The following is a 24,129-nucleotide window of genomic DNA, read 5'->3' on the forward strand; positions in this document are numbered from 1 at the left end:
CAATGTACCTGGGCATACGTCTTGCTTCAGGCACATCAGGTCCAAATCTTTTTGATTAGGTATGGACCTGATGCGCCGAAAGCAAGACGTATGCTTTCGCTCCACAATGCCGCCGCCGCCGCTACTGGTGTCATATACATTCAGTCATGTCGTCGTACATATATGCATCCACTTCACGCTTCACCTCGGTAAAGCGCCCGGTATGGCTCCCGCAATGCCCGTCGTAGTCCGGCTCTGCAGTTTCGGTCTCCCCGACCCCTTGGGCCGGTCTCTCTGCTCACCGCGCCACCGCATGCCGTCTTCCCGGGTATTCCTACTCTGGCTACGAGAGTCTGTTGCGCTGGGTTTCCTAACCCCAGCTCTGATCTCCGCCTCTCGCATCTTCTGGCCTTCTGCTTCTATGCGCTCTTCTAGGGTGGCGTTTTCGGCGATGGGGCTGGGGATGAAGGATGTTGAGCCGGGAGCTGTGCCGTTTCCTTCCAGGACGGCGATTTCGTCGTCCTCGTCCTCTTCGTTCTCGCCGGCGGCTGCGTCGGCGTCTTCGGTGGCTCCGCCTCGTGTGTTGTGTTTGCGGGGCCAGAGTGAGGGGAGCACGATTTGCTGGAAGCGGGGTTCTACGGCTCGTTCGTCGAACCAGGCGTGGACGCGGGATTCGATAAGCTGGGCGATTTTGGGTACGTCTTGGAGGCGTGATCGCGAACCGACTAGGGAGCGCACGGAGAGGTCGAGGCGGTAGTCGTCTAGGAAAGTGAAAGCTAAAGTGGTGGGACGGTGTGGTGGGGCGCCTGATGAGGATGCTGGACGACTCGGCGAGGAACCTCGGTGTGTGTTTGATGTTGGCGATGGCATGGGCGCGGTGGTTGGTGGAGGCGAGGAGGAGGGTATAAATGACACGGCGAGGGTTCCTGAGAATCGGACAATGCTCACAGCGAGCGCGACTGGCAAGACTGCGGACATGGGTTTCGGCCAGTTCAGGTTCAGTGTCGTCTCTACGCCGATGGTAATGACATCGCTCAGATCAACGTCCATGCGCGCTTGCAGTCTCTCCTTCTCATCTGTATTGCCTGGCCCGTACCAGAATCCGTCTTCTGCTGGCATGACTCTGCAGTTGCTGAAGATGGGGAATTCATCCCCCAATGCTATCTCCGTCACCCTGATCTCGCCAATCCAGTCCGGCTTGCTGCCCGTGTTCAAGATGTCGGTGAGCGAAGTAAGGATTGCATCGTCCTGGCGTGCATCGGCTCTCAGCTGTGCGATTGTTTGCGCGATGAGCACATTGAACCAGTCTAAGCTCTCCGGTTGGTGTCCCTTTACGTTGTAATACGTCTTCGCGAGGATAGTCTGTATGCTTGGGCCTCCTCTGCTCTCCTCGCCTTTCCGTATTATGCTTCTCGATGGTTTATGCCGTAAGGAGAGAGACGTCGAGTTTGCGCGCGTTCTCAATTGCTTATACGACTGTTGGTGGGCCAAGGTTCGAGCTCGGCGGAGCGAGTTGAGATGTAATGCGCGGTCGTCGGCGGACGGTGGCTCTCCGAAGATGAAGAACTTTATGAAGCAGAACATCAAAATTGCAATCGAAAGCTGTCCAAGGAGGAATCCTTGTGTGAAGGAGAGTCTGTAGTAAGTTAGCGGGGTCTCTGCATAGGATGGGCAACTGTACGATGACGAGCCGCCCTGTGTGACGGGCAGCGCCACGGGTGTGGGCACTGCTTTGACCATAGTCGCGACTGGAGAGTTGCTACCGCGTTAACAATTGCATGTTGGGTGTGGATGGTGATTTCGAGCAAAGGCAGACAGACGTAATTGTGCATTGGGACCTTGGAAGGATGCCGACCTAGCCATATCGATAAGCCTCCTAATCACTCCACGCCCATCTCCGCAGCCCCGAGGTCTCCCCAGACTCAGCACCGCGACGAGGCACGACTCTACCTAGGATGCCCCTTCTCTCCAAGGTCGTCACCTTCAGGACCCCCACCAACCGCGCCGCTGCCATCAAGGCGAATAGAGTCATCCGATCCATCAAGAGCAGATACCGCGCCCAGGCCTTCCTGTTCCTCGCGTACCACTTCTTCCTCACGTCGCCTATGCACCTCGACATCTTCATCATGTTCTTCATTCTCGTCAGCAACTTCATGAACCGGCAACAGGCCTTTCCCAGCCAATTGGTCATCGAGGGACTCCGCTTTCTGGTCGACGAGAGGAGGTTCATCATGCCTTGAGTACTGATCATCCCAATCCTTACTTTCGACGCGACACGAAGATACATTGCGAATTGATCGCATACGCATATCAAGTGCGACGTGGCTTCGTTGCCCCTTCACCTGAACCAGACGGAGATAGCGGCAGTTGCAAGTCCGATTGGTTGCCAAGCTCCCCACCTCTGGACCAGTTCAAGATCGCATACCATTGTAGCGTCTTCAACCTCCTTATGGATTTCGATACCCAAAGTCAGAGCCTCTCGCCAGGCGCTGCAACCCACAACCCCAATCTCATCCTTCCAGCAACTTGCGACCCACCATCTGAACACAATCCGCCCAAGCGAGCAGTATGGATAGTAGGTCATCAAGCATGCTGCCTTGATCTCGATAGCTAACATCTTCCTGTAGGTCTTCGGAGCGACCGGTCACATGGGACGATCCCTCGTTCGAGCGATACTAGCGCACGGCGACCAATGCACCGCGGTGGGATGGACCGAAGAGAACACACCTGAACAGATGGATAAGTGGAAGAACAGAAACTGCTTGGGTTTACTATGCGATGTCAGAGTGCGCGAGACAGTGGATCAGGTCATCAGGAAGAGCATCGAATACTGGGGCCAGGTGGATGTGATAGCGAACAGCACCGGCTACGGCGTCATAGCAGCATGCGAGGACCAGGACGAGTACGACCTGCGCAATCAATTCACCACAAACTTTCTCGGAACCCTACACATCTTGCAACTCTCCCTCCCCTACTTTCGCTCACAAAACTCCGGTCGATACCTCATATTCTCATCCACGGCTGGAGCCCTCGGCGTGCCTGGCCTCGGCCCGTACTGTGCGACCAAGTACGCCGTGGAAGGGCTGATAGAGTCGATGTTGTACGAAGTCGATATATTCAACATCAAAGCAACACTGGTCGAGCCTGGACATGTTCGATTGGACGAGCCAGATGACAACATATTACCACCCAGCTATACTTCGATGCCCGTTCCAGGAACAGGTCCGCCGAAGCCGAAACGTTACGGTCATTTCTTCGTGAAACCGAACCCCAGCGAGCCCTACTCGGGACTGACAAGCCCCGCGCAACACGCGCGACGGATGGTACAGTGGCTGAACGACAGACAACCGGTGAGCGCTGTGAAGAGCGCAGAGTTGGTGTGGCAACTGGGTCATTGCAGCTATCCTCCGTTGCGCTTGATTCTGGGTAGCTACGCCGTGGAAAGTATTCGCGACAGATTGAAGAGCATCACTGAAGAGGTAGGCATTACTTTTCTTCTACTGTGCCTGTCATGTTAACACTTTACAGATCGAGGACTGGAAGCATCTTTCGTTCCCTGTTTCTATGCCTCCGGAAGAAGAAGATGGAAAGGATAATCTCAAAGAGGAGCAGGAGCAAGACGATGAGCAGATGCAGGACTGAATAGGAATGTCCGCTATTGGTGCAATTGACGCGCGGAATCCCCATGCTTGTACGCTTATACGATACCACAACTTCATATCTTATCGCTTAGACACAACGCGACAAACGACATATCGGTTTATTGAACGTTCACAGTATTACGACATGGTTATCCTTTTCATGGATATGCCGAAATAAACGAGAGTCAAACCTTTCTCGGCTTACAGTCATCGCAATTGGGTCAGCTCGCTTCGCATGCTGTGCCACCTTGATCTATATGCATAACGGATTTGAGAACACGCGATGCGAACTTGTTTGCTGCTTCTTTGTTGCACGAGGTTTGCTTGTTACTTGCTTACCGTGCTTTCTAGATGCATCTATTACTACATCTTGTCCCTTGCACCATCTAGAATCTTTCGATTCCACACCAGACTGCTGTCATGGACGACGAAATCCGACCAGCCTGGCAGTCCCCAACTTGCGCTCCCAATTCTCCAGGGATTGATCGAGATAGCTGGAAAACCGCTCCAGGCTCACCGAGAGAAGACTTCAGATTCAACATTGACGCTGTTACTGAGGATTGCGGAACATATTCCAGCGATATTAAGAAGTCGAGTAGAGAGCCATACGTGCCGAGGCAGGAGTTCAACAAAATTCTTGACTATGCCGAACATAATTCAGATATCAACGGCATCGACTGGAGACCTGGCTTCAAAAATCAGTTTCCATGGATCGGCTTTGCGGGACTCGTGGTCATCTTCGTGGCAACTGCTACGGCTGTGGTAATTCTGGTGTCCTCGCACAAGAAGCGCGTCAAGGACTGGCCGTTTACGAGGTAAGTCTGACAGATACACCTTGAATCGGGTCGCGACTGATGGAACAGTTTTCCTGCTCAGCCCAACGTTTTACTCAACATCGCGAACCAGATACAAAATCTAGGGCTAATCACTTTGGTCAGCCATGGACTGGCTATCGCATGGTGGAGAACAGCCTTGCGCGGTAGCTCTCTTCGTGTGTTACATAATAATCACGCATATTCTTACAGCTTTTATGCGATTGTCACTTCCGGTCGATACTTCAACCTGGTCGCCCTCGCCGCACTCATGACCAAATTTGCTGTTGTCGATAGTACCCTCTTCCAGAAAGCGACGAGGACGATCGTAACTCAGCAAAAGGAGTACGCCAATTCCACCATGACTGGATGGGTTGAGAGAGACTGGCCTGCGAATTTTGGCGGGATTCCGGGAGCAGATGGTCATATCAAGACTGTGGATGCGGCATGGGCCAGCGTCTTGGATGCATACAACGGCAAGCTCGCCAATAGCAAGGTGCACGATTCCCTCAATGACACGGCATCTTTCTTCGATTGTCCCTATAGACAGGAATGCAGTGGTGCTATCGAAGGCTTGGGCTTTGCTTTCGATTGCACCACCGAATACGAAAATGTTGACTATGGGCTACGACAATGGGAGGGATCTGAACATTCCGGAATACCTTACCCGTTGTGGGATGTCAAATTTAGACCATCATGGGCAAACGAAACCAAGACATACGCCAGTATCGAACTCAAGATGCGGTATGTCGACAGCCACGCCGGGAAGGACGAGCATTCCTGTCCAGGGACTATGAATATCCGCACATGCGAGATTAGGCCCGCAGTCGTTCGGTACCCCGTTACGGTCATGGTACCAAGTAAAGAAGAACTAGATGGCGGAAATATCGTTACACATATCAAGTTCTTCAATGACGACCGGTTCTGGAGAACCGGTACTAACTTGAACGATATCACCCAAATCGACGACTTGAAGGTACTGAATACCGCCAAGCTCAACGAGTACTTCAACGAGACCTCTACTGTCGGAGCCCTGGCCTACATCATGAACAACCTCTATGAATCCTCCGCAAATATCAGCCACGGCTCCACCTGGGATATCGTCGCGCGCGGCGCTTCAGCTCAATCCATCTTCTACGCCGAATCAGATGAATCAGAGGACCGCTGCTGGTACAATATTAAGAAACCCGGTCGAGATGATCCTACCATCGAGCTCTTGCGCAAACTAAATACCTTGAGTTTCGTAACCGCTCTGTACATCAAAGGCGCGCCCACAACCGATAGAGACAAACGCAAAGCCCTCGGTATGACCAGCCAAAACATCACCACATCAATCACCGGCATCGTAGAAGAATACCTCACCTCCTCCGCCTACGTCTACGGCGCCCTCGCAGCAACCTTCATCACCGTCATACTCGTCCTACCCGTCTACTGGGGTTTCTGGCAACTCGGCCGTAAAGTCACCTTGGGTCCACTTGAGATCTCACAAGCCTTCGGCGCGCCCATCATCGCGCCCGACAAGATGAAAGCGTATCACGGCGACTTCGATCAGGTGCTTGAGGATGTTGGGGATAGGAGAGTGCAGTATGGGCAGCTCAGGAATGCGCCGCCGGGGCAGATGGGGCTTGCGGAGCCGGAGAAGGTGGTGGTACCTAAGGCTAGTCATCGGTGGCGGGTTAGTGGACAGAGGGAGAACAGGAGGATTGGGCTGGGTGCGGTCTTTGGAGGTGCAGTTGCTTCTACCATGTCGGGGAATGCGAGGGATTGAGTGTGGTTTAACGGGATGTTGTGGGTAATACAAGTGCGATGCAACGGCGAGTCTATGCAGTCGTCCGGAGCACAGTACGCGGTAATCAACGGATAACAACTTAATGCATAATATGCAAAGGCGAATGCAGTAGGATAAAGATGCAAGTGCAAAAAGACTTCCTCCAGTCTCGCAGACCTCAAGTGTTTATCATGTCGTCTGCCACGCTTCGCATCCTGCTGCTAGCCTCGCTTATGGCCACGCCTCAACCACCGGCTCAAAAACATGCTCCATCCACCATGTTGCTACGACGTGTAAGATGGCAAAAAGAAACGCGTGTAATGCATCGGCCGGGAATCGAACCCGGGGCTAGCCGAAACTGTCCTGTGAAGGATGGCAACGGCTAATTTTACCACTAAACCACCGATGCGTGAATCATTGAGATGGATGATTGATGGAAAGATGACAAAATGGTTATAATCTATTCCAAACATTAGCCGGAGGAGAACAGCGAGCAATACAACAGGCTCTGAATCGATAGGCTGGGTGCGGTATAGCTTGATGCACGAGTCGAGGGTGATCCACCAACGATATGGGTCTCCACTAACGGCGTCTAGAAGATGGCGTGTTCGTCTTCTCAATCACGTACTGACAATCAGTGGATAGAGAAGTCTAGCAAGTACTTTGTTACTGAGCATTGATTCATCCAGCAAACACCTTCCTGGATTCAAAGACTGACGTGTCTTGCAAAAGCTGTCAATGTGTTTGCAATACTAAACAGGGAATTCTAACTGCAAGGCTTCGCATTCTGCCTGATGTCGCGACACTTTCATTGCTTCATACCTAGGTAGCAATTGGAACGGCAGACTATTCGGCAACATGACTCCTCGCGGCAATCGTACACGGAGTAAGAACGAAGCTGGAGAGCCCTTTCCAATCTTGCTATCGTGCCAAGCCGGTGCGTTACTGTTGTACCTACCTAGGTGGGTAGTGCATAGATCTCGTACTACATCGCGGAACAAAGCTTGGTATCCGTTTCCTCAGCGTGCTCCAGATCGTCGACTTACATAACACGACCACCGATATACCCAGACCCAGTGCCTTTATCGCTGCTGCGCAATGTTCCGTCCTGTGGTAGCCCAAGCCAGACCAGTCCTGGAGTAATCCGACCCACAGCGGAGGTAATTCCGGTGGAGGATTCGACTTCTTCACACGCGACATTCCGCGAAGAACAGCACAGTAGCACTGTCTTCCTGGTACATATCCTGGAGTAGCAGGGGCTGGGATAGATAACGCTTCTGTATCTGTGTGTCGCTCGACAGAGCGTGCAGGTCATCAACATCTCGCGCTAACCGAACTTGGAAGGTACATGCGATGTTCCGCCAGAGGGCATGACGGCGGTACTGCTTCGCGTGTTCGAACGTATCACCATGGTCTATCATCTCATATCCCCGCTTCTACGCTTAGAGATACGGGCTCGGCAGGATGTGTACGTCTGTAGATAAATTGGATCATGTCCGTCCAGACTGAACGACTTCTCTTCCACTCCATCTACGCCACACCAGCTCCGGGTGAAGACAACATCATACCGCCTTCCTTCCTTCAAGCATACACTACACCATGGCACCTCATCCCTTCAGCATCCTCAACATAGAGGAGACACGCGTTGCGCGTGACACCGTCCTCTCCCTCCACAAAGACTGCGTTGTCGACTTTCGAGAGATCTTCCTCCAAGAACCAGCAAAGGAGCTCATGAAACAGTACCTTGAGCTCGAATATGCAGCAAAGCCAGGACAGTCACCAGCTTCCAAGCGACCACCGCGGTTGGCAAAGTGCCAGTACGACGTCATCGGCTCAGACAAGATACCAGAGTACCACGAGTCTGTTATTGATGTGGAGCAGAGGAAGAGAGTACGGCATGAGATTGTGGGAAAGGAGAAGCAGGCTGCGTTGACGTTGTGGGAGTTCCAACACCTCGTTAAAGCGTGCGAGGAGAGTGATATGTTCAAGGAAGCCATGGCTGAGATTAAGCTGCCTGATGGGTTTGAGTTGGTCGTTGAGCCTTGGTAGGTACCCATGTCGACTTCAGTAGACCACGTTACTAACGACCATAGGCCATATGGTGGTCTTGATATTGGTGCTGAGAACCGAAGATACTTTCAAGGTCTATGTTTCGCCCAGGACATGAGGAACGGAAACGCCGACTCAAACTTCTACGCCTACCCCTTACCGCTGATTCCTGTCATGGATGCACAAACCAGGAAGATCATCCGCGTTGATCGTCTAGCCACTGGTGGCAAGGGCGATAGCCTCACAGGCCAGACACACTCCGAGCGCGTTCTGGACCACTGTGAGGGTGCAGAATACGTTCCTGAACTACTGCAAGGTGGTCTTCGACAAGACGTCAAGCCCATCAACATCACACAGCCAGAGGGACCTTCCTTCAGCGTCACAGACGAGTCGCTGGTTGAGTGGCAGAAGTGGAGCTTCAGGGTCTCGTTCAACCCTCGTGAAGGAGCCGTGCTACACGACGTCAAGTACGACGGCAGGAGTATCATGTACCGGATGAGCATCTCAGAGATGTCGGTCCCGTATGCTGATGCTCGTCCACCATTCCACCGCAAGCAAGCTTTCGACTTCGGTGACGGAGGCGCTGGCAACTGTGCCAACAACCTTTCCTTGGGCTGTGACTGCCTCGGTGTGATCAAGTACTTCGACGCCGTCGTTGTTGGTAACGATGGCGAACCAAAGGTCCATCCCAACGTCGTCTGTCTTCACGAACAAGACAACGGTATTGGGTGGAAGCACAGTACGTATCTCCACTCCAACTTCTCAACCCAAACTAACCCATCAAACCAGCCAACTGGCGAACCGGCCGCGCAGTAGTCACCCGACTACGCGAACTCGTCATCCAGTTCATCATCACCCTCGCAAACTACGAATACGTCTTCGCCTACAAGCTCGACACCGCCGGCGGCATAACCCTCGAAGTCCGCGCCACGGGCATCGTCTCCGTCGTAAACATCGACCCAGGCAAGACGTCCGACTACGGAAACGTAGTCTCCGGCGGCGTCCTCGCGCAAAACCACCAACACATCTTCGCAGCTCGTACGTCGTCTCCTCAATCTCTCCTAACACAACAAGAATCACTTACCTAACCACCCACCCACCAACAGGTTTCGACCCCGCAATCGACGGCCACAAAAACACCGTCGTATACGAAGAATCGCACTCCACCCCCATCAACGCAACCACAAACCCCGCCGGCAACTTCTACGAGATCCGCAAGACCGTCATTGACAAATCCGGCGGCGTAGACGCAAACCCCTTCGACCACCGCGTCTTCAAGATAATAAACCCGTCCAAGACGAACCCTAAATCAGGGAACCCCGTTGGCTACAAATTCGCACCGCTGCCCACGCAGAAGATACTCGCTGCGCCGGGTAGCATACAAGCGCAGCGCGCGCTGTTCACGAACCACCACGTCTGGGTGACCAAGTACCAGGACGACGAGCTGTATGCTGCAGGACGGTTCACGATGCAGAGTCAGTTGGAGGAGGGGGGTGTGCACGATATGGCGGCACGTAAAGACGGGGTTGAGAATGAGGATTTGGTGGTGTGGAATGTTTTCGGACTGACGCACAACCCGCGCGTGGAGGATTGGCCTGTTATGCCGGTGGAAATTTACCAGGTGCATTTCAAGCCGAGTGATTTCTTTGAGAGGAACCCGGCGATTGATGTGCCGAGTACGAAGAATCAGGCTAGTGTGTTGGTGGAGAAGGAGAAGGGGTGTTGTGGTGGGGAGCAGAAGCTCTAGTGGTGCTGAGGGGGGTTTTGTTACTTGTTAGTTGGATGTATGAAGCATATTCAATGTATACTGCACTCTTGCATCATTGCCTTGATGGTTGCGAAAAGGTAAAGCGTAGTTCATGCTATACTATACTACGATGCGCTGCATCTTTCAAAAGACTAAACCAATCTGATAGTCATCCAATCGTCAAGCAGTGGTATACCAAACGCCAATATACTCCAAAGTCATGTATGTTTTGTACACGGGTATTTACACGCCCCAAGCGCCAGCGACGGCATTGAGAGCACCGTCAACAGCCTCCTCCAGGGTCTCGACCCTCAGTCTGAGCGAGCGGTTCTCCTCTCGCTCCTTTGCCAGACGACCCCAGACGGCGGATTGTGCACCGCCCTGGCAATTCGCGCATCCCCATCCGCCTTTCGCGATGTCGACTTTGCCCTCCTGCCTCTGCTCGTATGTGCTTCCGCGTTTCAAGGGTTGCGGCTTGCGTCCCTTGGGTGTGATGTCGTGGATGTCGGTGTCGAGGATGGAGGAGCGGTCGGTACCGGTGGGGCTGAGGCAGCTTCTTGAGAAGACGCTCGCGGCATCGGTCTCGGCTTCAGACTCGAAGCCGGAATCGACGCTGATCTCCGAGCCGGACACGCGGTTGTGGCGGCGGGCGTTCTCCTGGCATGGAGCGTGATCGCACTGTGGTGCGCCTCTGATGAGGGCTAGACTCCTCTTACGAGCCGCCTCTTCCTCTTGACGAGCCTTTCGCTCAAACGCAAGATCCTCCATGAGGCTTCGCATCTGCTCGTCTTGCTCAGCTGCCTTTGCTGCCATTGTCTCCAGCTGCATCTTCAAATGCCTTGCTCGTGTCTCAGCCTCGTCCAGCTCGTCATCCTGCGCACTTTGTTCGGCATGTGCATCTCCCAACGCGGTAGAGAGTTGGCGGTATGCAGTCTGGTAGCGAGAGAGGAGCGCTTCGGCGTTGGTGAGGAGGTCGTGGAAGGACGAGGGCGCCAGTGGATCGGCAGGTCCGTGTGGGAAGAGCGACTGCGAGATGCTCAAATTGAGGAGCTCATCGTCGGGGTTGTGGTATGTGGGAGACTGCTGCGGAGGGGGTACAGCGGCGTTCTTCTGTGTGGACAGCAGCCACGCGAACTTGCTGCTAGTAGTGGGCTGGCTCGGGGCCTTGCTCGGTGTCTGGGTGTCGTCTGATCGTCTCGGGCTCTGCGATGTGCCCCTCGTAAGGGAAGAGCCGCGGTTGAAGAGGTTGGTCATCATGTTGCTGCCTCTCTGCTCTTCCTCCTCCTCAGACTCAGAGTCGTATTCCTCTCCCGACTCCGAACCAGAATCCGAGTACTCGTCTTGCTGTCCGACACCCAGCGTCACGGGTGCAGAGGAGCCGTTGAACCAGTTTTGTAGGGCCCTAATCTTAGGCTGGCTAGCGCTGGACTCGATAGCGCCTCTGGAGGGGATGAAGCTTGCCAAGGACTTTGTAGGTGAAGATGCTCTTGAAGTATGTTGCTGGATTGTCGATGTTGCGCGATTGAAGTTGTCGAAGATGGTGCCAGTCAATGTCCGCTGATGTGTTCGGCCAGATCGAGGGAAGTCTTCTAGTGGGGAAGGTGCATGTGGGTCATATGCCGTTGCAGTAGTGGGTGTTAAAGCGGAAGGAGGTGGTTGAAGGCCGGTAATGTCCACGTCGTCGAAGCTGTGCACTTGGTCGCCGACCACGGGACTCGAGATCTTTCGACTGTGGTTCGAGCGGTGCGTCGCATAAGGGGCCTGAGGCGGCTGTTGGAGCTCCACGTTGTGAGGGGCGTTGCGGCTCATTCCAAACTACAGCCGCTAAAGGACGTCCGGTGCCGGGATTGCAAGAAGGCACGCTGGTCAGCGGGCGAGGAATGCGTCAGTCGCCCAAGGATCGTCGAGCAGATGGATGTTTACGTATGAAACGCGAAAGCAACGGTTTCAATGCTGCTGCTAGGCGGGGTTGTGTTGAGGGTAACCCGGCCAACACTGTCAATCTATCGATAACAAGGCGGAACGAGGGTCGTGGGAAGGTAAAGCGGCGGTCAACGAATGTTTGGTGGTAGTAGTGGTAAGAGACGCAGTAAAATGTGTCACTGCCGGTATAGTGTACCAGAGAGCAAAAAGAGGGTTCAATGTTTCGTGAGCAAAGGGCGAGGTTTTGTCCTCGAGGGCTGTTTCGCGTGGTTGGCAGGAAACAGCGTGGCAGGGAACTAGATTTTGTGAGGCTGGGAGGGCTAGCTCGCCCCGTCACGTACGCAACGCACACCGCAACACGTAGCCGTCGCTTACAGAGTCCAATGACGCCTTGCCAGCCAGAATGCTCTAATGCAAGACAGCCTGTAAGCTGCCTTCGTCCCTGTTTGCAAGCCGTTCGGTCTGCGTTCGCGTTTCGAAACATTTCATCGTGCAACAGCTAGCGCACGGCCCAGTACGCGTTGAAATGAGCAGGGAAGGCCTATCTGAAGAAGCTCACTCAACAACAGGAGATTCAGCGACTGAGACACTGGTCGCGTGTATCTTGTGAAAGCGGGATCATACATAAGTTTCCCATTCAGTGGAGGTACTCCCACCCGCCCACTGCACTTACCCCACAAATCTTCACACCGAATAATCGCGTACCCTTACAAGTTCACCGCATCTTCTTGTAGCTACACTTTTATTCGAACTGTCTAGTTCTGCGCAAGCAGGTGCGCGTCTTCTGACGTGCCCCACCGCTCCGTTCCGTCTTCGGGCAGTACCATCCAGGGCGCCTTTTCTCGCAGGAATATATGCTTCACGACTTTGGGTGCCACTTCCGTCTTAAGGGTCTCCAGATCGACCGTTGCCATGCACAACCCTAGACCGTCGGGATCGGAGGGATATGACATAGAGATCGGAGCTCCGCAGCCCGAGCAAAAGGTACGTTCCGCAACGGCCGATAGTCTTAGGACTGTGCGCGTATCCGCATACGTGAAGGAGATGCTGTCTTTGGGAACGTGTGTGAAGGCCAGAAAGCCTGAGCCTGAGACTTGCTGACATGCGCGACAATGGCACAGTGTGATGTCTGACGGTGCGGCGCTCGACGTGTATTGCACGCCACCACAGCGACATCCACCTTTGAAAACAACATCATCCTGTATAACTTGCGGCACATATCTCGAACCGTCCGCAGCTAGATAATACGTTAGTTTCGTCTGATTCAGCTCTATGGGCCACTTACGTCTTCGCGCAATACCGAGGAAGACCGAGTCAATCTCCTCAATCTTTCCATCTATCGCCAACTTCTCCCATTCTTCCTTGTAGATCTTCTGCGCTTTCCTTCGAATGTCATTGTTCGCAAACGTCCTCGCAACGTCCTTGACAATCACATTTTCGACGAAGAAATCGTCCCACTGCTCCATCTCGTAAGTACGTCGGCCATATCCCGCTTGACTCTCTACGGTAACAACTTGATCTACCTCCACGCCCGCAGACTCCAGCATCTGCTTCAAGGTGTCTTCGGATTTGCTCCATGAACGATTGTATGGAATAGGAAGTTCCAACCTGCGGGCAACCCTCTCCAGTACCATGCCGGAGACCAAATTCCTCGGATGTGTCGCATCCATGGCAATGACGCCTCCAGGCTTCAGGAACCCTGCCCAGTGCTCAATAGCAGCTTTTGGATCGGGAAACAAGACCAGAGCAGAAGCCACCGTGATGACGTCAAACTGCTTTCCTCTGAGTGCTTCCGTCTCTTCTAAATGCAGGACGTCGCCTTGAAGGAAAGTTGTGTTTGCGTATTTGTCGCCCCCTTGTGTCTTTCGATGAGTAGCGACCGCGAGCATACCAGGTGTGACATCAACTCCGATGACATGCCCTTGTGGTCCTACTGCCTCTGCCTCGCGGAATGTCAACAGCCCGGTGCCACATGCTAGATCCAGTATTTGTTGCCCTGGTTGAATATCGAGATAGGACATGAACCGCCTGGTGAAATCGTTGTGCCAGGTAGCGTCGTAATCCCAGGATTTCGAGTCGTAGAACCGGATAGCATCCGCTGCTTGCCGCTCGCTTGACATTTTGGCCGATTTGAAAATATCGACCGTTGGAGATGGGAGAGCTCTTTTCATATGTGCGGTTATGGGGAGGGTAGAGGCGATTGGCCAATGAGCGGTGGGCTGCTTTGAAATCTACACTTGCTTCCAATGTGGCCAGTCAGACTTCACCTCTACTTCCTTCTCTTTTGATATAAGATGACGAGGATATGACGAACACGGACACCTGTTACTGTTGCGCAGCGCTGTTCGGTTTTATAACTTTCCTCAAGATTTCGTGGACGCCGCTGAAACTCCCGTGAGGCCGCAGGAGGGGTGCCGAAGCCGCGAACACTAGCGCCAGGGCTTCTGGTAAGCGCGACTACGGGTCTTTCCCGCTGCTCAAGGGCTCCTTCCACGTTACTATTCTCAACTTTTAACATCATCATCAGAACTCGTTCTCCCTGACCTTGGAACCGTCTCTCGTTCCTATACGCTGCGCGTCCATGCGTAAGCTGTTTCCCATAGGCGAACGCGACCTCAAGACAACACCATACATCCTGCTAGGCTAGAGAAAGAGCTCGGAGACAATGTAGCTTTTCGATTTCACCTCTCGCGAACAGCAACAACGATCGCGACCTTGGAAGTCTCTCTGACATGCGAGACTCATAGCCGTTTCATGCATGTTGCGATACTAGGGGCATGGGCTCCCCCACTACTAGAACAAACGCAACAGCAGCGGGTGTCGCAGAACTTTGGCACAGTACCAGAACTGGAAGTAACAATGAAGCGCGGGTGAAAACCTATCCCGCGTCTCCCAAGGGCCCTTCCACGCTGATACTTGGATGCATAGGTCGCAGTTCTCTTACTTGTTGAGCCCACGGAGGGACCTCTGAGCAGGATGTTGAAGATACAAGTAACAACATGTCCCCACGGATTACTGATCAGAGGTCTACACATAGTGGAATCAATGTCGATCATATACTGCCGGGTGATCTTGCATGACCGACGCACAGGCTAAACGGCACTTCAGAAAGAGCCCCACTGCACCCCGCAACGTGGGGAAGCACAGAAATCCGCGATGGCGGTATTAATTTCCATTCAATGGTCGAGCCAGGGCTTGTAGAGTGCATACGTCTTCTTGAGTCCAATCGACTCTCACGTTGTGACGAGGTCCATTTCGAAGTCCTGGCGAGGCATCCGCTTCGCTGCGCCATGCCCATATGAGTCTACAATACCCGGATTTGAACATCGTTCAGGTGGTCACTTCTCGTTTTGGGAGACACGGCAGGTCATGGGTGTTAGAGTGCGAGGCGGTCTCCTCGCGGCTCAAGGGAACTTTCGCACTCCAATCGATGACACCGACTATACAGATGACGACCAATTTTCCCATCAATGAGCTGTCGCTGCAGGGTAAGGTCTTACTACTTGCTGAAGGCAGTATCGTAGATGCTTGCATGAGTTACATGGGAGACGTTGTGTATCCAACATTCTTATGCCAGACTGTATCCATGGCATAATACGAAAACGGAGTATATCATTCCACACGAGTCTCTACTGAATAGCCTCTAGCACTTACACTAGAAATAGATCTCGAAAATGTAGCAGCCCTGACACTCTGCTATGATAACCCCTGCTCCTCAAGCGCGTGGCAAGCATGAAGGAGACCAGCAGGCGCCAAGACGTGTTGCCTTTATTGCAGAGCAGTCACGCTACGAAGCTCACTTTGTCATACTCATGCATTCATATAGTGGCTATATTTCCCCGCGGGAACACGGAATGCTTGTGGAGGTCATCGTCACTACATAAGAGACGACAACCCGCCAGCAATCATTAGTGTTGGTCCAAAAGGTTTACAATATCACCGAATCGCCCACCATGAAATACTCACTCGTCCTTCCGCTCCTCGCTACGACCGTCCTTGCGGCACCGGCTACGGAGAAACGCCAGGACGCGACATGCACTGTCCCAACGACCTTCCCCTCCACCGCCAACTCCAAGTTGCCGAACCCCTTCAAGTTCTTCGACGGAAGGGCTGTTACTACGAAAGCCGATTTCGCATGCAAGAACAAGGAGGTCAGCGCTGCCATGCAGGCACAAGAGCTCGGCGACTTTCCCAAGAAACCATCAAGCGTCACGGCCACCTTCTCTGGATCCTCTCTTTCCATCACCTCGACTGAGGGAGGGAAGTCGGTTTCTTTCTCGGTCTCCATCAAGAAGCCCAGCGGAACTGGCCCTTTCCCTGCCATCATCGCATATGGTGCTGCCAGTCTCCCAGTCCCAAGCAATGTCGCGACAATCACTTTCAACAACGACGATATCGCTCAGCAACAGGGTGGCAACAGCCGTGGAAAAGGCAAGTTCTTCGACCTGTACGGTTCCAGCCACAGTGCTGGTGCTCTCACCGCCTGGGCATGGGGTGTCGACCGCATCATCGATGCTCTTGAGGCCACTCCTAGCGTTGGAATTGACCCCAAGCGCGTTGGTGTGACTGGATGTTCTCGCAACGGAAAGGGTGCTTTCGTCGCGGCCGCGCTCGTTGACCGTATCGCTTTGGGTCTGCCCCAGGAGTCTGGCTCTGGTGGTGCCGCCTGCTGGCGCATCTCCGACTCTGAGAAGGCCAAAGGAAAGAACATCCAGACCTCCAGCCAGATCGTCGGCGAAAATGTCTGGTTCTCCACGAGGTTCAACTCCTTCAGCACCAAGTCCAACACCCTCGCTACCGACCATCATCAACTCGCTGGTATGGTTGCTCCTCGTGGCCTGTTGGTCATCGAGAACGAGATTGACTGGCTCGGTCCCGTTTCTACTACTGCCTGCATGAAGGCTGGTCGCCTCATCTACAAGGCTTTGGGCGTGCCGGACAACATGGGCTTCACTGGCTCTGGCAACCACAACCACTGTTCGTTCCCATCCAACCAGCAGACTGATCTTACTGCGTTCATCAACAAATTCCTGCTCAACCAGTCCTCGAACACGGCCAACATCGAGAAGGGCCCCTCTGGTGCCGATGCTGCGACGTACATTGACTGGACTGCACCTACACTCACTTAGGAACTGGGTCTAGTCGTGAGAATATTGGAAAAGAGTAGAGTTGGCGTGAGCTCGATATGTACATAGTTGGCAATGCATCCGTAGCTGAATGACATCTTTGCCAAGATTGTAGCATCTTTAGATTGCCCTGGTCGCAGAACCCTGCCCAGTCTGAACTTGGAGCCAACATGATTACGCTTGGACTAGATGAATGCGCTGATCAAAAAGCAAAATCCTTCAGGCACTAGAAATTGATGAGGAGATGTTTTCAGTTGCCTGGCGTTTCGTATATGTGTGTATGCTATAGAGCGTCGTTGCGGATGGCTAAACAGAGCAATGGGAGCCTCACACCGTCGTTCAGCGCAAATCCAGATTTCTCACCACCAAGGCCTTTTGAGCTGATAGAGTCGCTAGGCAAGCGTAAACTTAGGACAAGGCGCCTCGGTCTATGACTTGGGCATGTCTGACCGAAATTAACATTATGGACAGGCCTGGTAAGAAAGGGAGAGGGGTTTGATGTTCGCTGGACTGTGGTAGCAGGTTTAGAGGGGTCGTGGACGTGGCACCCACTCCACTCGTTCCTCCGCCTCCGATGCGGTGGCTTATTCGGCACTAGTCCACGTCAAGCGCGTTGTTTATCTGTCTACCCCACAACGACTGCTTCAATGAACGTGAATGCAGACGGACGAGGAGGAGTGAAAGCAGCGCAGCAGGACGCCCACCACGCGCTGATTGGCCACAGCCCCAATTGAGCCATCACATGACTGCCAAGGCGCTAACTCGATTGCGACGCAACAACGCTCCAGGCTAGAGGACGTCCCAGCCCGCCGCAGCAGACGTTCAACACCACTCCCGATATCACTCCCAGTTGCGCCCGCATCTCAATATCCCCGCAACACGCTGTCCACGACGCGTATAGCGGTTTCCAACGCTTTTAGAGCGCGCCCGCGCCTTTGCCACCTCCCCCACCGAAATTGCGCGCACCCCCTTCAGCCTCACCACACAACGCGACTCTGCCAACGGCGCACCCCCGAAGGTCTTTCATCGGCTTCATCAACACAACGGCCGCCACCACCACGACGCCGCACGATAATGTTATAGAATCGCTGCACGCGCACCCCATCCCGCCCGCGACTGTCTTTCCCTCATAATTGCGCGACTGCTGCCTACCCCGACCCGCGACCGCGTCGAGAGTCGACATCTCGCATCTTGGCTATCCACCGCGCACCACAACATTTATACTGAACCACCACCACCACCATGGCGTCGGTTCAAGCCAATCCAGAAATGCCTGGGCAGGGCCCGCTCGCCGCCAACATTACGCGCGAGCAGATCCAGCAGGTCTTCCAGGTACGTACTGTCACTTAGCCGCGTGTTCCTATGCGCCCTCAGCAGTCACCTTTGCTCGAGAAGCTTACTAACACGGTCTTTAGAGCTACACCCGGATGAAGCAACAAGGCGTGCCCGAGACCAACCCCGAGTTCATCAAGGCGCGCAATCTTCTCACCATGGTGCAGAAGCAAAATCAGTTCCAGCAACAGCAGAAGATGCTACGGCAACAGCAAATGCAGCGCCAACAAGGCCAGATGAACCCCCAAGCCGCACAACAGAACGGCACCGGCATGGCCATGTCCAACGGCAACAAGCCAGCTGCTCCCACTGAGGGCAAAGTCGCTACGCCTGTGCCGGCCTCGAGCGGCCCTTCAACCACCATCCAGACTGCGACTGCTGGCGGCCAAGCTCCTCATGGCGACGGCCAGACCCCCACATCGGCGACAGCTGGTTCAATGCCGCTGAATAAAGATCAACTCCTTATGCTGCGCGCCCAGATTGGAGCTTTCAAGCATCTATCCAAGGGGCTTCCGTTACCCTCTAACATGCAGCAGCAGATCTTTGGTCACCACCAAGCCAAGAAGCCCCAGAACGCTGCCGAGGCGGTAGCTGCCGCTTCTCAGATGCTCGACAATGCCACCCGTGCAGGCAGCGCCTCGAGCGCAAATGGCGGCGCAGTACAGGAAACCCGGACTCTACCTCGTCTTCCCGATACCTTTATCGATCCCTGGAGCAGCGAAGCCTTCCGCGATGTGAACTACATCTCCCACACCCAGCGCAAGAACAGACCATACCTCGCAACCATCATGCCTCAGGGCGTTGACATGGATGCGGTCCAGCAGAGCATGGAAGACATACGCAAGGAGCGCGAAATCCTCCTCTACAACCGTCTCACAGCGAGGAGGGCTGAACTGGAGAAGGTCCACGCAAACATTGGTTCTTGGGACACCAGCAAGACCGACACACCCGAAGACGACGGAAAGGTCAAACTGGCCCTAGTCATTGAGCAGAAGAAGCTTAACCTGTTGGAGAAGCAACGGAAACTGCGGAGAGAGATCGCCCAGCAGATGATCCACGCTGACAACCTTGCCATGACAGCGAACCGAACAGTATACCGACGCCTCAAGAAGCAATCGATGCGCGAAGCCCGTCTTACCGAGAAGCTGGAGAAGCAACAACGCGACGCACGCGAGACCAAGGAGAAGAAGAAGCACCACGAGTTCATCGATGCCATCCGCAAGCACCGCAACGAGTTGCAAGAATCTGGCACGGCTCAGCGTATGCGTCTGCAGAAGCTTGGTCGTACCATGATCACCACCCACCAGAACATCGAGAAGGAAGAGCAGAAGCGCATCGAGCGCACCGCGAAGCAACGTCTGCAGGCTCTCAAGTCCAACGACGAAGAGACCTACCTCAAGCTTTTGGGCCAAGCCAAGGATACCCGTATTTCGCACTTGCTCAAGCAGACCGATGGTTTCTTGAAGCAACTCGCCGATTCCGTCAAGGCACAACAGCGATCTGCAAACAACTCATACGAGCCAGAGGAGCCCGAAGTGGAGAGCGAAGCCGAGTCTGGTGATGAAGAAGATCGTCCGGGCAAGAAGAAGACTGACTACTATGAGATTGCTCATCGTGTCAAGGAAGAGGTCACAGAGCAGGCATCCAACTTGGTTGGAGGTACCCTGAAGGAATACCAACTCAAGGGTCTGCAGTGGATGATATCCCTGTACAACAACAACCTGAACGGTATCCTTGCAGACGAGATGGGTCTCGGAAAGACTATCCAGACCATCAGTTTGATCACCTACCTTATCGAGAAGAAGCGACAGCCAGGACCTTACCTAGTCATTGTACCGCTGAGCACACTGACCAACTGGACCAACGAGTTCGAGAAGTGGGCGCCGAGCGTTACCAAGATTGTCTACAAGGGTCCTCCCAACTCGCGTAAGCAATACCAGCAGCAGATTCGATGGGGCCAGTTCCAGGTCCTCCTCACCACATACGAGTTCATCATCAAGGACAGACCAGTCCTCAGCAAGATCAAGTGGGTACACATGATTGTCGACGAGGGTCACCGTATGAAGAACGCCGGTTCAAAGCTCAGCATGACCATCACACAGTACTACACAACGCGTTATCGCCTCATTCTTACTGGTACCCCACTGCAAAACAACCTTACGGAACTGTGGGCTATGCTTAACTTCGTTCTACCCACCATCTTCAAGTCGGCCACTTCGTTCGACGAGTGGTTCAACACTCCTTTCGCCAATACTGGAGGTCAAGACAAGATGGAGCTTACAGAAGAAGAGCAGTTGCTCGTCATTCGTCGTCTTCATAAGGTGCTCAGGCCTTTCTTGCTCCGTCGTCTCAAGCGCGATGTCGAGAAGGATCTTCCCGACAAGACCGAGCGTGTGATCAAGTGCAACTTCTCAACTCTTCAGGCGAAGCTGTACAAGCAACTTGTTACACACAATCGACTCATGGTCAGCGACGGCAAGGGCGGAAAGACTGGTATGCGCGGTCTGAGCAACATGTTGATGCAGTTGCGTAAGCTGTGTAACCATCCGTTCGTGTTCGAAGAGGTTGAGGACGTCATGAATCCAACCAAGGGCACGAACGACCTCCTATGGCGTGCGGCCGGCAAATTCGAATTGCTTGACCGCATTCTACCCAAGTTCCAGGCTACAGGCCATCGCGTCCTCATGTTCTTCCAGATGACACAAATCATGAACATCATGGAGGACTACTTACGGTTGCGAGGCATGATGTACCTGCGTCTGGACGGAGCGACCAAGGCAGATGACCGATCCGATCTACTGAGGTTGTTCAACGCTCCCGACTCACCATACTTCTGCTTCCTGCTTTCAACGCGTGCCGGTGGTCTTGGACTGAACCTGCAAACTGCCGATACAGTCATCATTTACGACTCAGATTGGAATCCTCACCAGGATTTACAAGCCCAGGATCGTGCTCATCGTATTGGTCAGAAGAACGAGGTCCGCATTCTGCGTCTCATCACTTCCAACTCGGTTGAAGAGAAGATTCTCGAGCGAGCCAACTACAAGTTGGACATGGACGGCAAGGTCATCCAAGCTGGTAAATTCGACAACAAGTCCAAGGATGACGAGCGAGACGCCATGTTGCGTATCATGTTGGAGTCTGCTGAAGCGGCTGAGAGCCTTGAGCAAGAGGAGATGGACGATGACGACTTGAACCAGATCATGATGCGCCACGACCATGAGCTGATCACCTTCCAGGAGATGGATAGGAAGCGTTTGGCTGAAGATCCATATGGTCCAGGTAAGCCTCTCGGTCGCTTGATCGGTGAGAGCGAGTTACCCGACATCTACCTTAACGAAGAGGCGCCCATTGTCGACGAGAAGGATGACACACCAGCTGGTCGTGGCGCTCGAGAACGTACCCGCGTCAAGTATGATGACGGTCTTACCGAAGAGCAGTGGTTGGAGGCTGTCGACAACGACGAGGACACCATTGAAGCTGCTATCGCCCGCAAAGAAGCGAAGGTCGCCAAGCGGGGTAGGAAGAGTGGCGGAGCGCGTGACGAGGATTCGCCTGTGCCTTCACGTGCTAGTTCAGAAGAACCGATGCCGAAGAAGCGAGGTCGTAAACCCAAGGCTGAGAAGCGCAAAGCTGACGAAGCCTCCCTCGACGTTGATCTCGCACCTCGGAAGCGCGGTCGGCCTGCTCCAGCCAAGGACATGCTGCTTCCTGATCAACGAGCCTCGCTTCAGAAAGTCGTCAATCTTGTTTACGAAGCTCTCAACGATCTGGAAGAGGAGTCGCAAGACCCGAACATCCCCAACCGCGGTATCATCGACCCATTCATCGAACTGCCAGACAAGTGGGACTACCCGGACTACTACCAGCTGATCAAGAACCCCATCTGTATGAAGCAGATCGAGAAGAAGATCAACAAGAAAGAGTACCAGTCGGTGAAGCAATTCCGCCAAGATCTTGGATTGTTGTGTAACAACTGTCGCACATACAATGAGGACACATCGCTGCTTTTCCAAGACGCCAACCTCATCGAACAGACCGCACTTGACAAGCTCCGTGAAGCAACCGCGGAGTTCCCGGAATGGCAAGATTACGACGACGGTGGCAGCGTGCACGGTGGTCTTAGCACAATGACAAGTGCAGTTGGCACACCACGAGCTGGCGTCTGAAGAACGTAAGTCACAGCACTACATACCGTGTATCGAACATGTATTAACAGTAACAGATGACAACACACGTCCTCAACCACGACGCGTGACACCGAACCACCTTATACCTTCTCTACATGTCGTTTATTGCCTCACTGTATAACTTGCAAAGACCTGGACGAAAGAAGAGATTGAAGAAAGATTCCATTCCAGGCATTTCCATTGCGCGCTTGCACGGTTTTTTCGTCGCTCCACCACACCATATTTGGGCGCGGCTTTTTCCCCCATGGTTTTAAGATGCTTGATTGAGTAACACGATTTTGGGGTTCAAGGGGGGGGATTTTCTCTTCTTTCCAAAGTGGAGTTTGATGCATGCATGCATGGCTATTGTAGCTAGTGAAAGCTTAGTTTGGCTCGTCTGCCTCTAGATAAAAGGGCACTTTGATGGGCTGAGAGGGGGAAGAATGTGATTGTTTGCATTCATTTTGGTGTCGTTTGCTTGGTGTGATGGAGTGACGTAGATGGCCTTCTAAGCTATGCAGAGTCATCAATCCAATGTATATCCCATATTCTACACCTCCGAGCATTGCAGCAACCTCATGAGTCTCATTCGATCATAAGACCTGCTCACTTATGCCTGCTCCGCATTCCACTTGACGCAGTCCTGGAACTTGACGCCCGAACCGCCAAAGATATCCAGTGCGCTGCCGATGGTAAGATCCACCTTGCCCTTGCTCAGCTTCTTCACCAATTCTAGATCTTCAATCGACCGGCCTCCACCCGCATACGTGACGGGTATGCTGCACCATTCCGCCAGCTTGGCAACGAGTTCGTGATCGATACCGCGTTGTAGGCCTTCGACGTCGGCGGCGTGGATGAGGAACTCGCTGCAGTGGGGTTCGAGGAGGGATATCGATTCTATGTCATGGTTAGGTGTTGTTCTGAGGGAGTGGAGAAGGGATCGGGTGTATATTGTATGTACCTTGGTTTAACTCAAAATCGGTGATGGTCTGCCACTTGTTGGTCGCAACGAACCACTTGTCGTCTTTCCTTCGGCAGGAGAGGTCGATGACGAGTTTGGTTTTGTCGTTGTCGAGGGCGTGGAGGACGGCTTGCAGGCGGTCCATGGAGAAGGTGGAGGAGGGGAAGAGGTACGATGTTATGATTACCTACTGCGCGTCGATTAGTTTATCTACCTCTTATAATAGCGTGTGTGTGTGTATTGTTATGAAGCAAAGCTCACCTTATCCGCGCCTCGTTCAATCCATTCCGCCGCGTTCTTCTCTGTAATCCCGCCGCCAACTTGCATTCCGCCTTTCCATGCTTCCAATGCTTCTTGCGCTGCTTGGTCGTTTCCAGGGCCGAGCATTATAACGTGTGCGCCTGTTAGGTCATGTTGTTTGTATAGGTCGGCGTAGAAAGCGGAAGGGTGCTCGGAGGTCCAGTTTGTCTTCAGGACGTCGGGAGTGGTGGTGTTGAGTGTGCCGCCGACGATTTGCTTGACGCTTCCGGCGTGTAGATCTATACAAGGGCGGAAACGCGTCATCTTGCGATATGTATCTGTTGTGGTGGTGGTGTTGCGGGGGAGGGGTCGAGTGAAAGAC

General features: G+C 53.5%; 9 protein-coding genes and 1 non-coding gene across 10 annotated transcripts; 5 read left to right on the forward strand and 5 right to left on the reverse strand.

Annotated features, from left to right (window-relative positions):
• Positions 1–180: 180 nt before the first annotated feature.
• On the reverse strand, positions 181–1,719 carry MMM1 (ERMES complex subunit mmm1; the record flags this gene model as incomplete). The annotated part of the gene is made up of 2 exons (XM_051469886.1): positions 181–1,615; positions 1,661–1,719. 2 exons carry the CDS (start codon positions 1,717–1,719, stop codon positions 181–183), a joined length of 1,494 nt encoding a protein of 497 aa, XP_051326717.1.
• Positions 1,720–1,934: 215 nt separating this feature from the next.
• J4E85_005643 (uncharacterized protein) lies at positions 1,935–3,621 on the forward strand (the record flags this gene model as incomplete). Its single annotated transcript, XM_051469887.1, has 4 exons — positions 1,935–2,203; positions 2,347–2,554; positions 2,607–3,458; positions 3,508–3,621. 4 exons carry the CDS (start codon positions 1,935–1,937, stop codon positions 3,619–3,621), a joined length of 1,443 nt encoding a protein of 480 aa, XP_051326718.1.
• Positions 3,622–4,040: 419 nt separating this feature from the next.
• Positions 4,041–6,200, forward strand: J4E85_005644 (uncharacterized protein; the record flags this gene model as incomplete). Its single annotated transcript, XM_051469888.1, has 2 exons — positions 4,041–4,435; positions 4,646–6,200. 2 exons carry the CDS (start codon positions 4,041–4,043, stop codon positions 6,198–6,200), a joined length of 1,950 nt encoding a protein of 649 aa, XP_051326719.1.
• A 321-nt stretch (positions 6,201–6,521) lies between these two features.
• Positions 6,522–6,609, reverse strand: J4E85_005645. Its single transcript has one exon. It is a non-coding gene; the product is annotated as a tRNA-Gly (tRNA).
• A 1,190-nt stretch (positions 6,610–7,799) lies between these two features.
• J4E85_005646 (uncharacterized protein) lies at positions 7,800–9,996 on the forward strand (the record flags this gene model as incomplete). The annotated part of the gene is made up of 4 exons (XM_051469889.1): positions 7,800–8,245; positions 8,294–8,988; positions 9,039–9,287; positions 9,356–9,996. 4 exons carry the CDS (start codon positions 7,800–7,802, stop codon positions 9,994–9,996), a joined length of 2,031 nt encoding a protein of 676 aa, XP_051326720.1.
• Positions 9,997–10,239: 243 nt separating this feature from the next.
• Positions 10,240–11,805, reverse strand: J4E85_005647 (uncharacterized protein; the record flags this gene model as incomplete). The annotated part of the gene is made up of 1 exon (XM_051469890.1): positions 10,240–11,805. The coding sequence occupies one exon, from the start codon at positions 11,803–11,805 to the stop codon at positions 10,240–10,242; it is 1,566 nt and encodes a 521-aa protein (XP_051326721.1).
• Positions 11,806–12,674: 869 nt separating this feature from the next.
• J4E85_005648 (uncharacterized protein) lies at positions 12,675–14,090 on the reverse strand (the record flags this gene model as incomplete). Its single annotated transcript, XM_051469891.1, has 2 exons — positions 12,675–13,156; positions 13,205–14,090. The coding sequence occupies 2 exons, from the start codon at positions 14,088–14,090 to the stop codon at positions 12,675–12,677; spliced, it is 1,368 nt and encodes a 455-aa protein (XP_051326722.1).
• A 1,782-nt stretch (positions 14,091–15,872) lies between these two features.
• On the forward strand, positions 15,873–17,048 carry J4E85_005649 (uncharacterized protein; the record flags this gene model as incomplete). Its single annotated transcript, XM_051469892.1, has 1 exon — positions 15,873–17,048. The coding sequence occupies one exon, from the start codon at positions 15,873–15,875 to the stop codon at positions 17,046–17,048; it is 1,176 nt and encodes a 391-aa protein (XP_051326723.1).
• A 1,239-nt stretch (positions 17,049–18,287) lies between these two features.
• On the forward strand, positions 18,288–22,546 carry J4E85_005650 (uncharacterized protein; the record flags this gene model as incomplete). The annotated part of the gene is made up of 2 exons (XM_051469893.1): positions 18,288–18,377; positions 18,461–22,546. 2 exons carry the CDS (start codon positions 18,288–18,290, stop codon positions 22,544–22,546), a joined length of 4,176 nt encoding a protein of 1,391 aa, XP_051326724.1.
• Positions 22,547–23,156: 610 nt separating this feature from the next.
• Positions 23,157–24,071, reverse strand: HIS7 (Histidine biosynthesis bifunctional protein hisB; the record flags this gene model as incomplete). Its single annotated transcript, XM_051469894.1, has 3 exons — positions 23,157–23,443; positions 23,508–23,694; positions 23,769–24,071. 3 exons carry the CDS (start codon positions 24,069–24,071, stop codon positions 23,157–23,159), a joined length of 777 nt encoding a protein of 258 aa, XP_051326725.1.
• Between the last annotated feature and the right edge of the window lie 58 nt (positions 24,072–24,129).

This window comes from Alternaria conjuncta (genome assembly GCF_024043145.1).
Source record: "Alternaria conjuncta strain BMP 0040 chromosome Unknown scaffold_7, whole genome shotgun sequence".
NCBI classification, from domain to species: Eukaryota; Fungi; Ascomycota; class Dothideomycetes; order Pleosporales; family Pleosporaceae; genus Alternaria; species Alternaria conjuncta.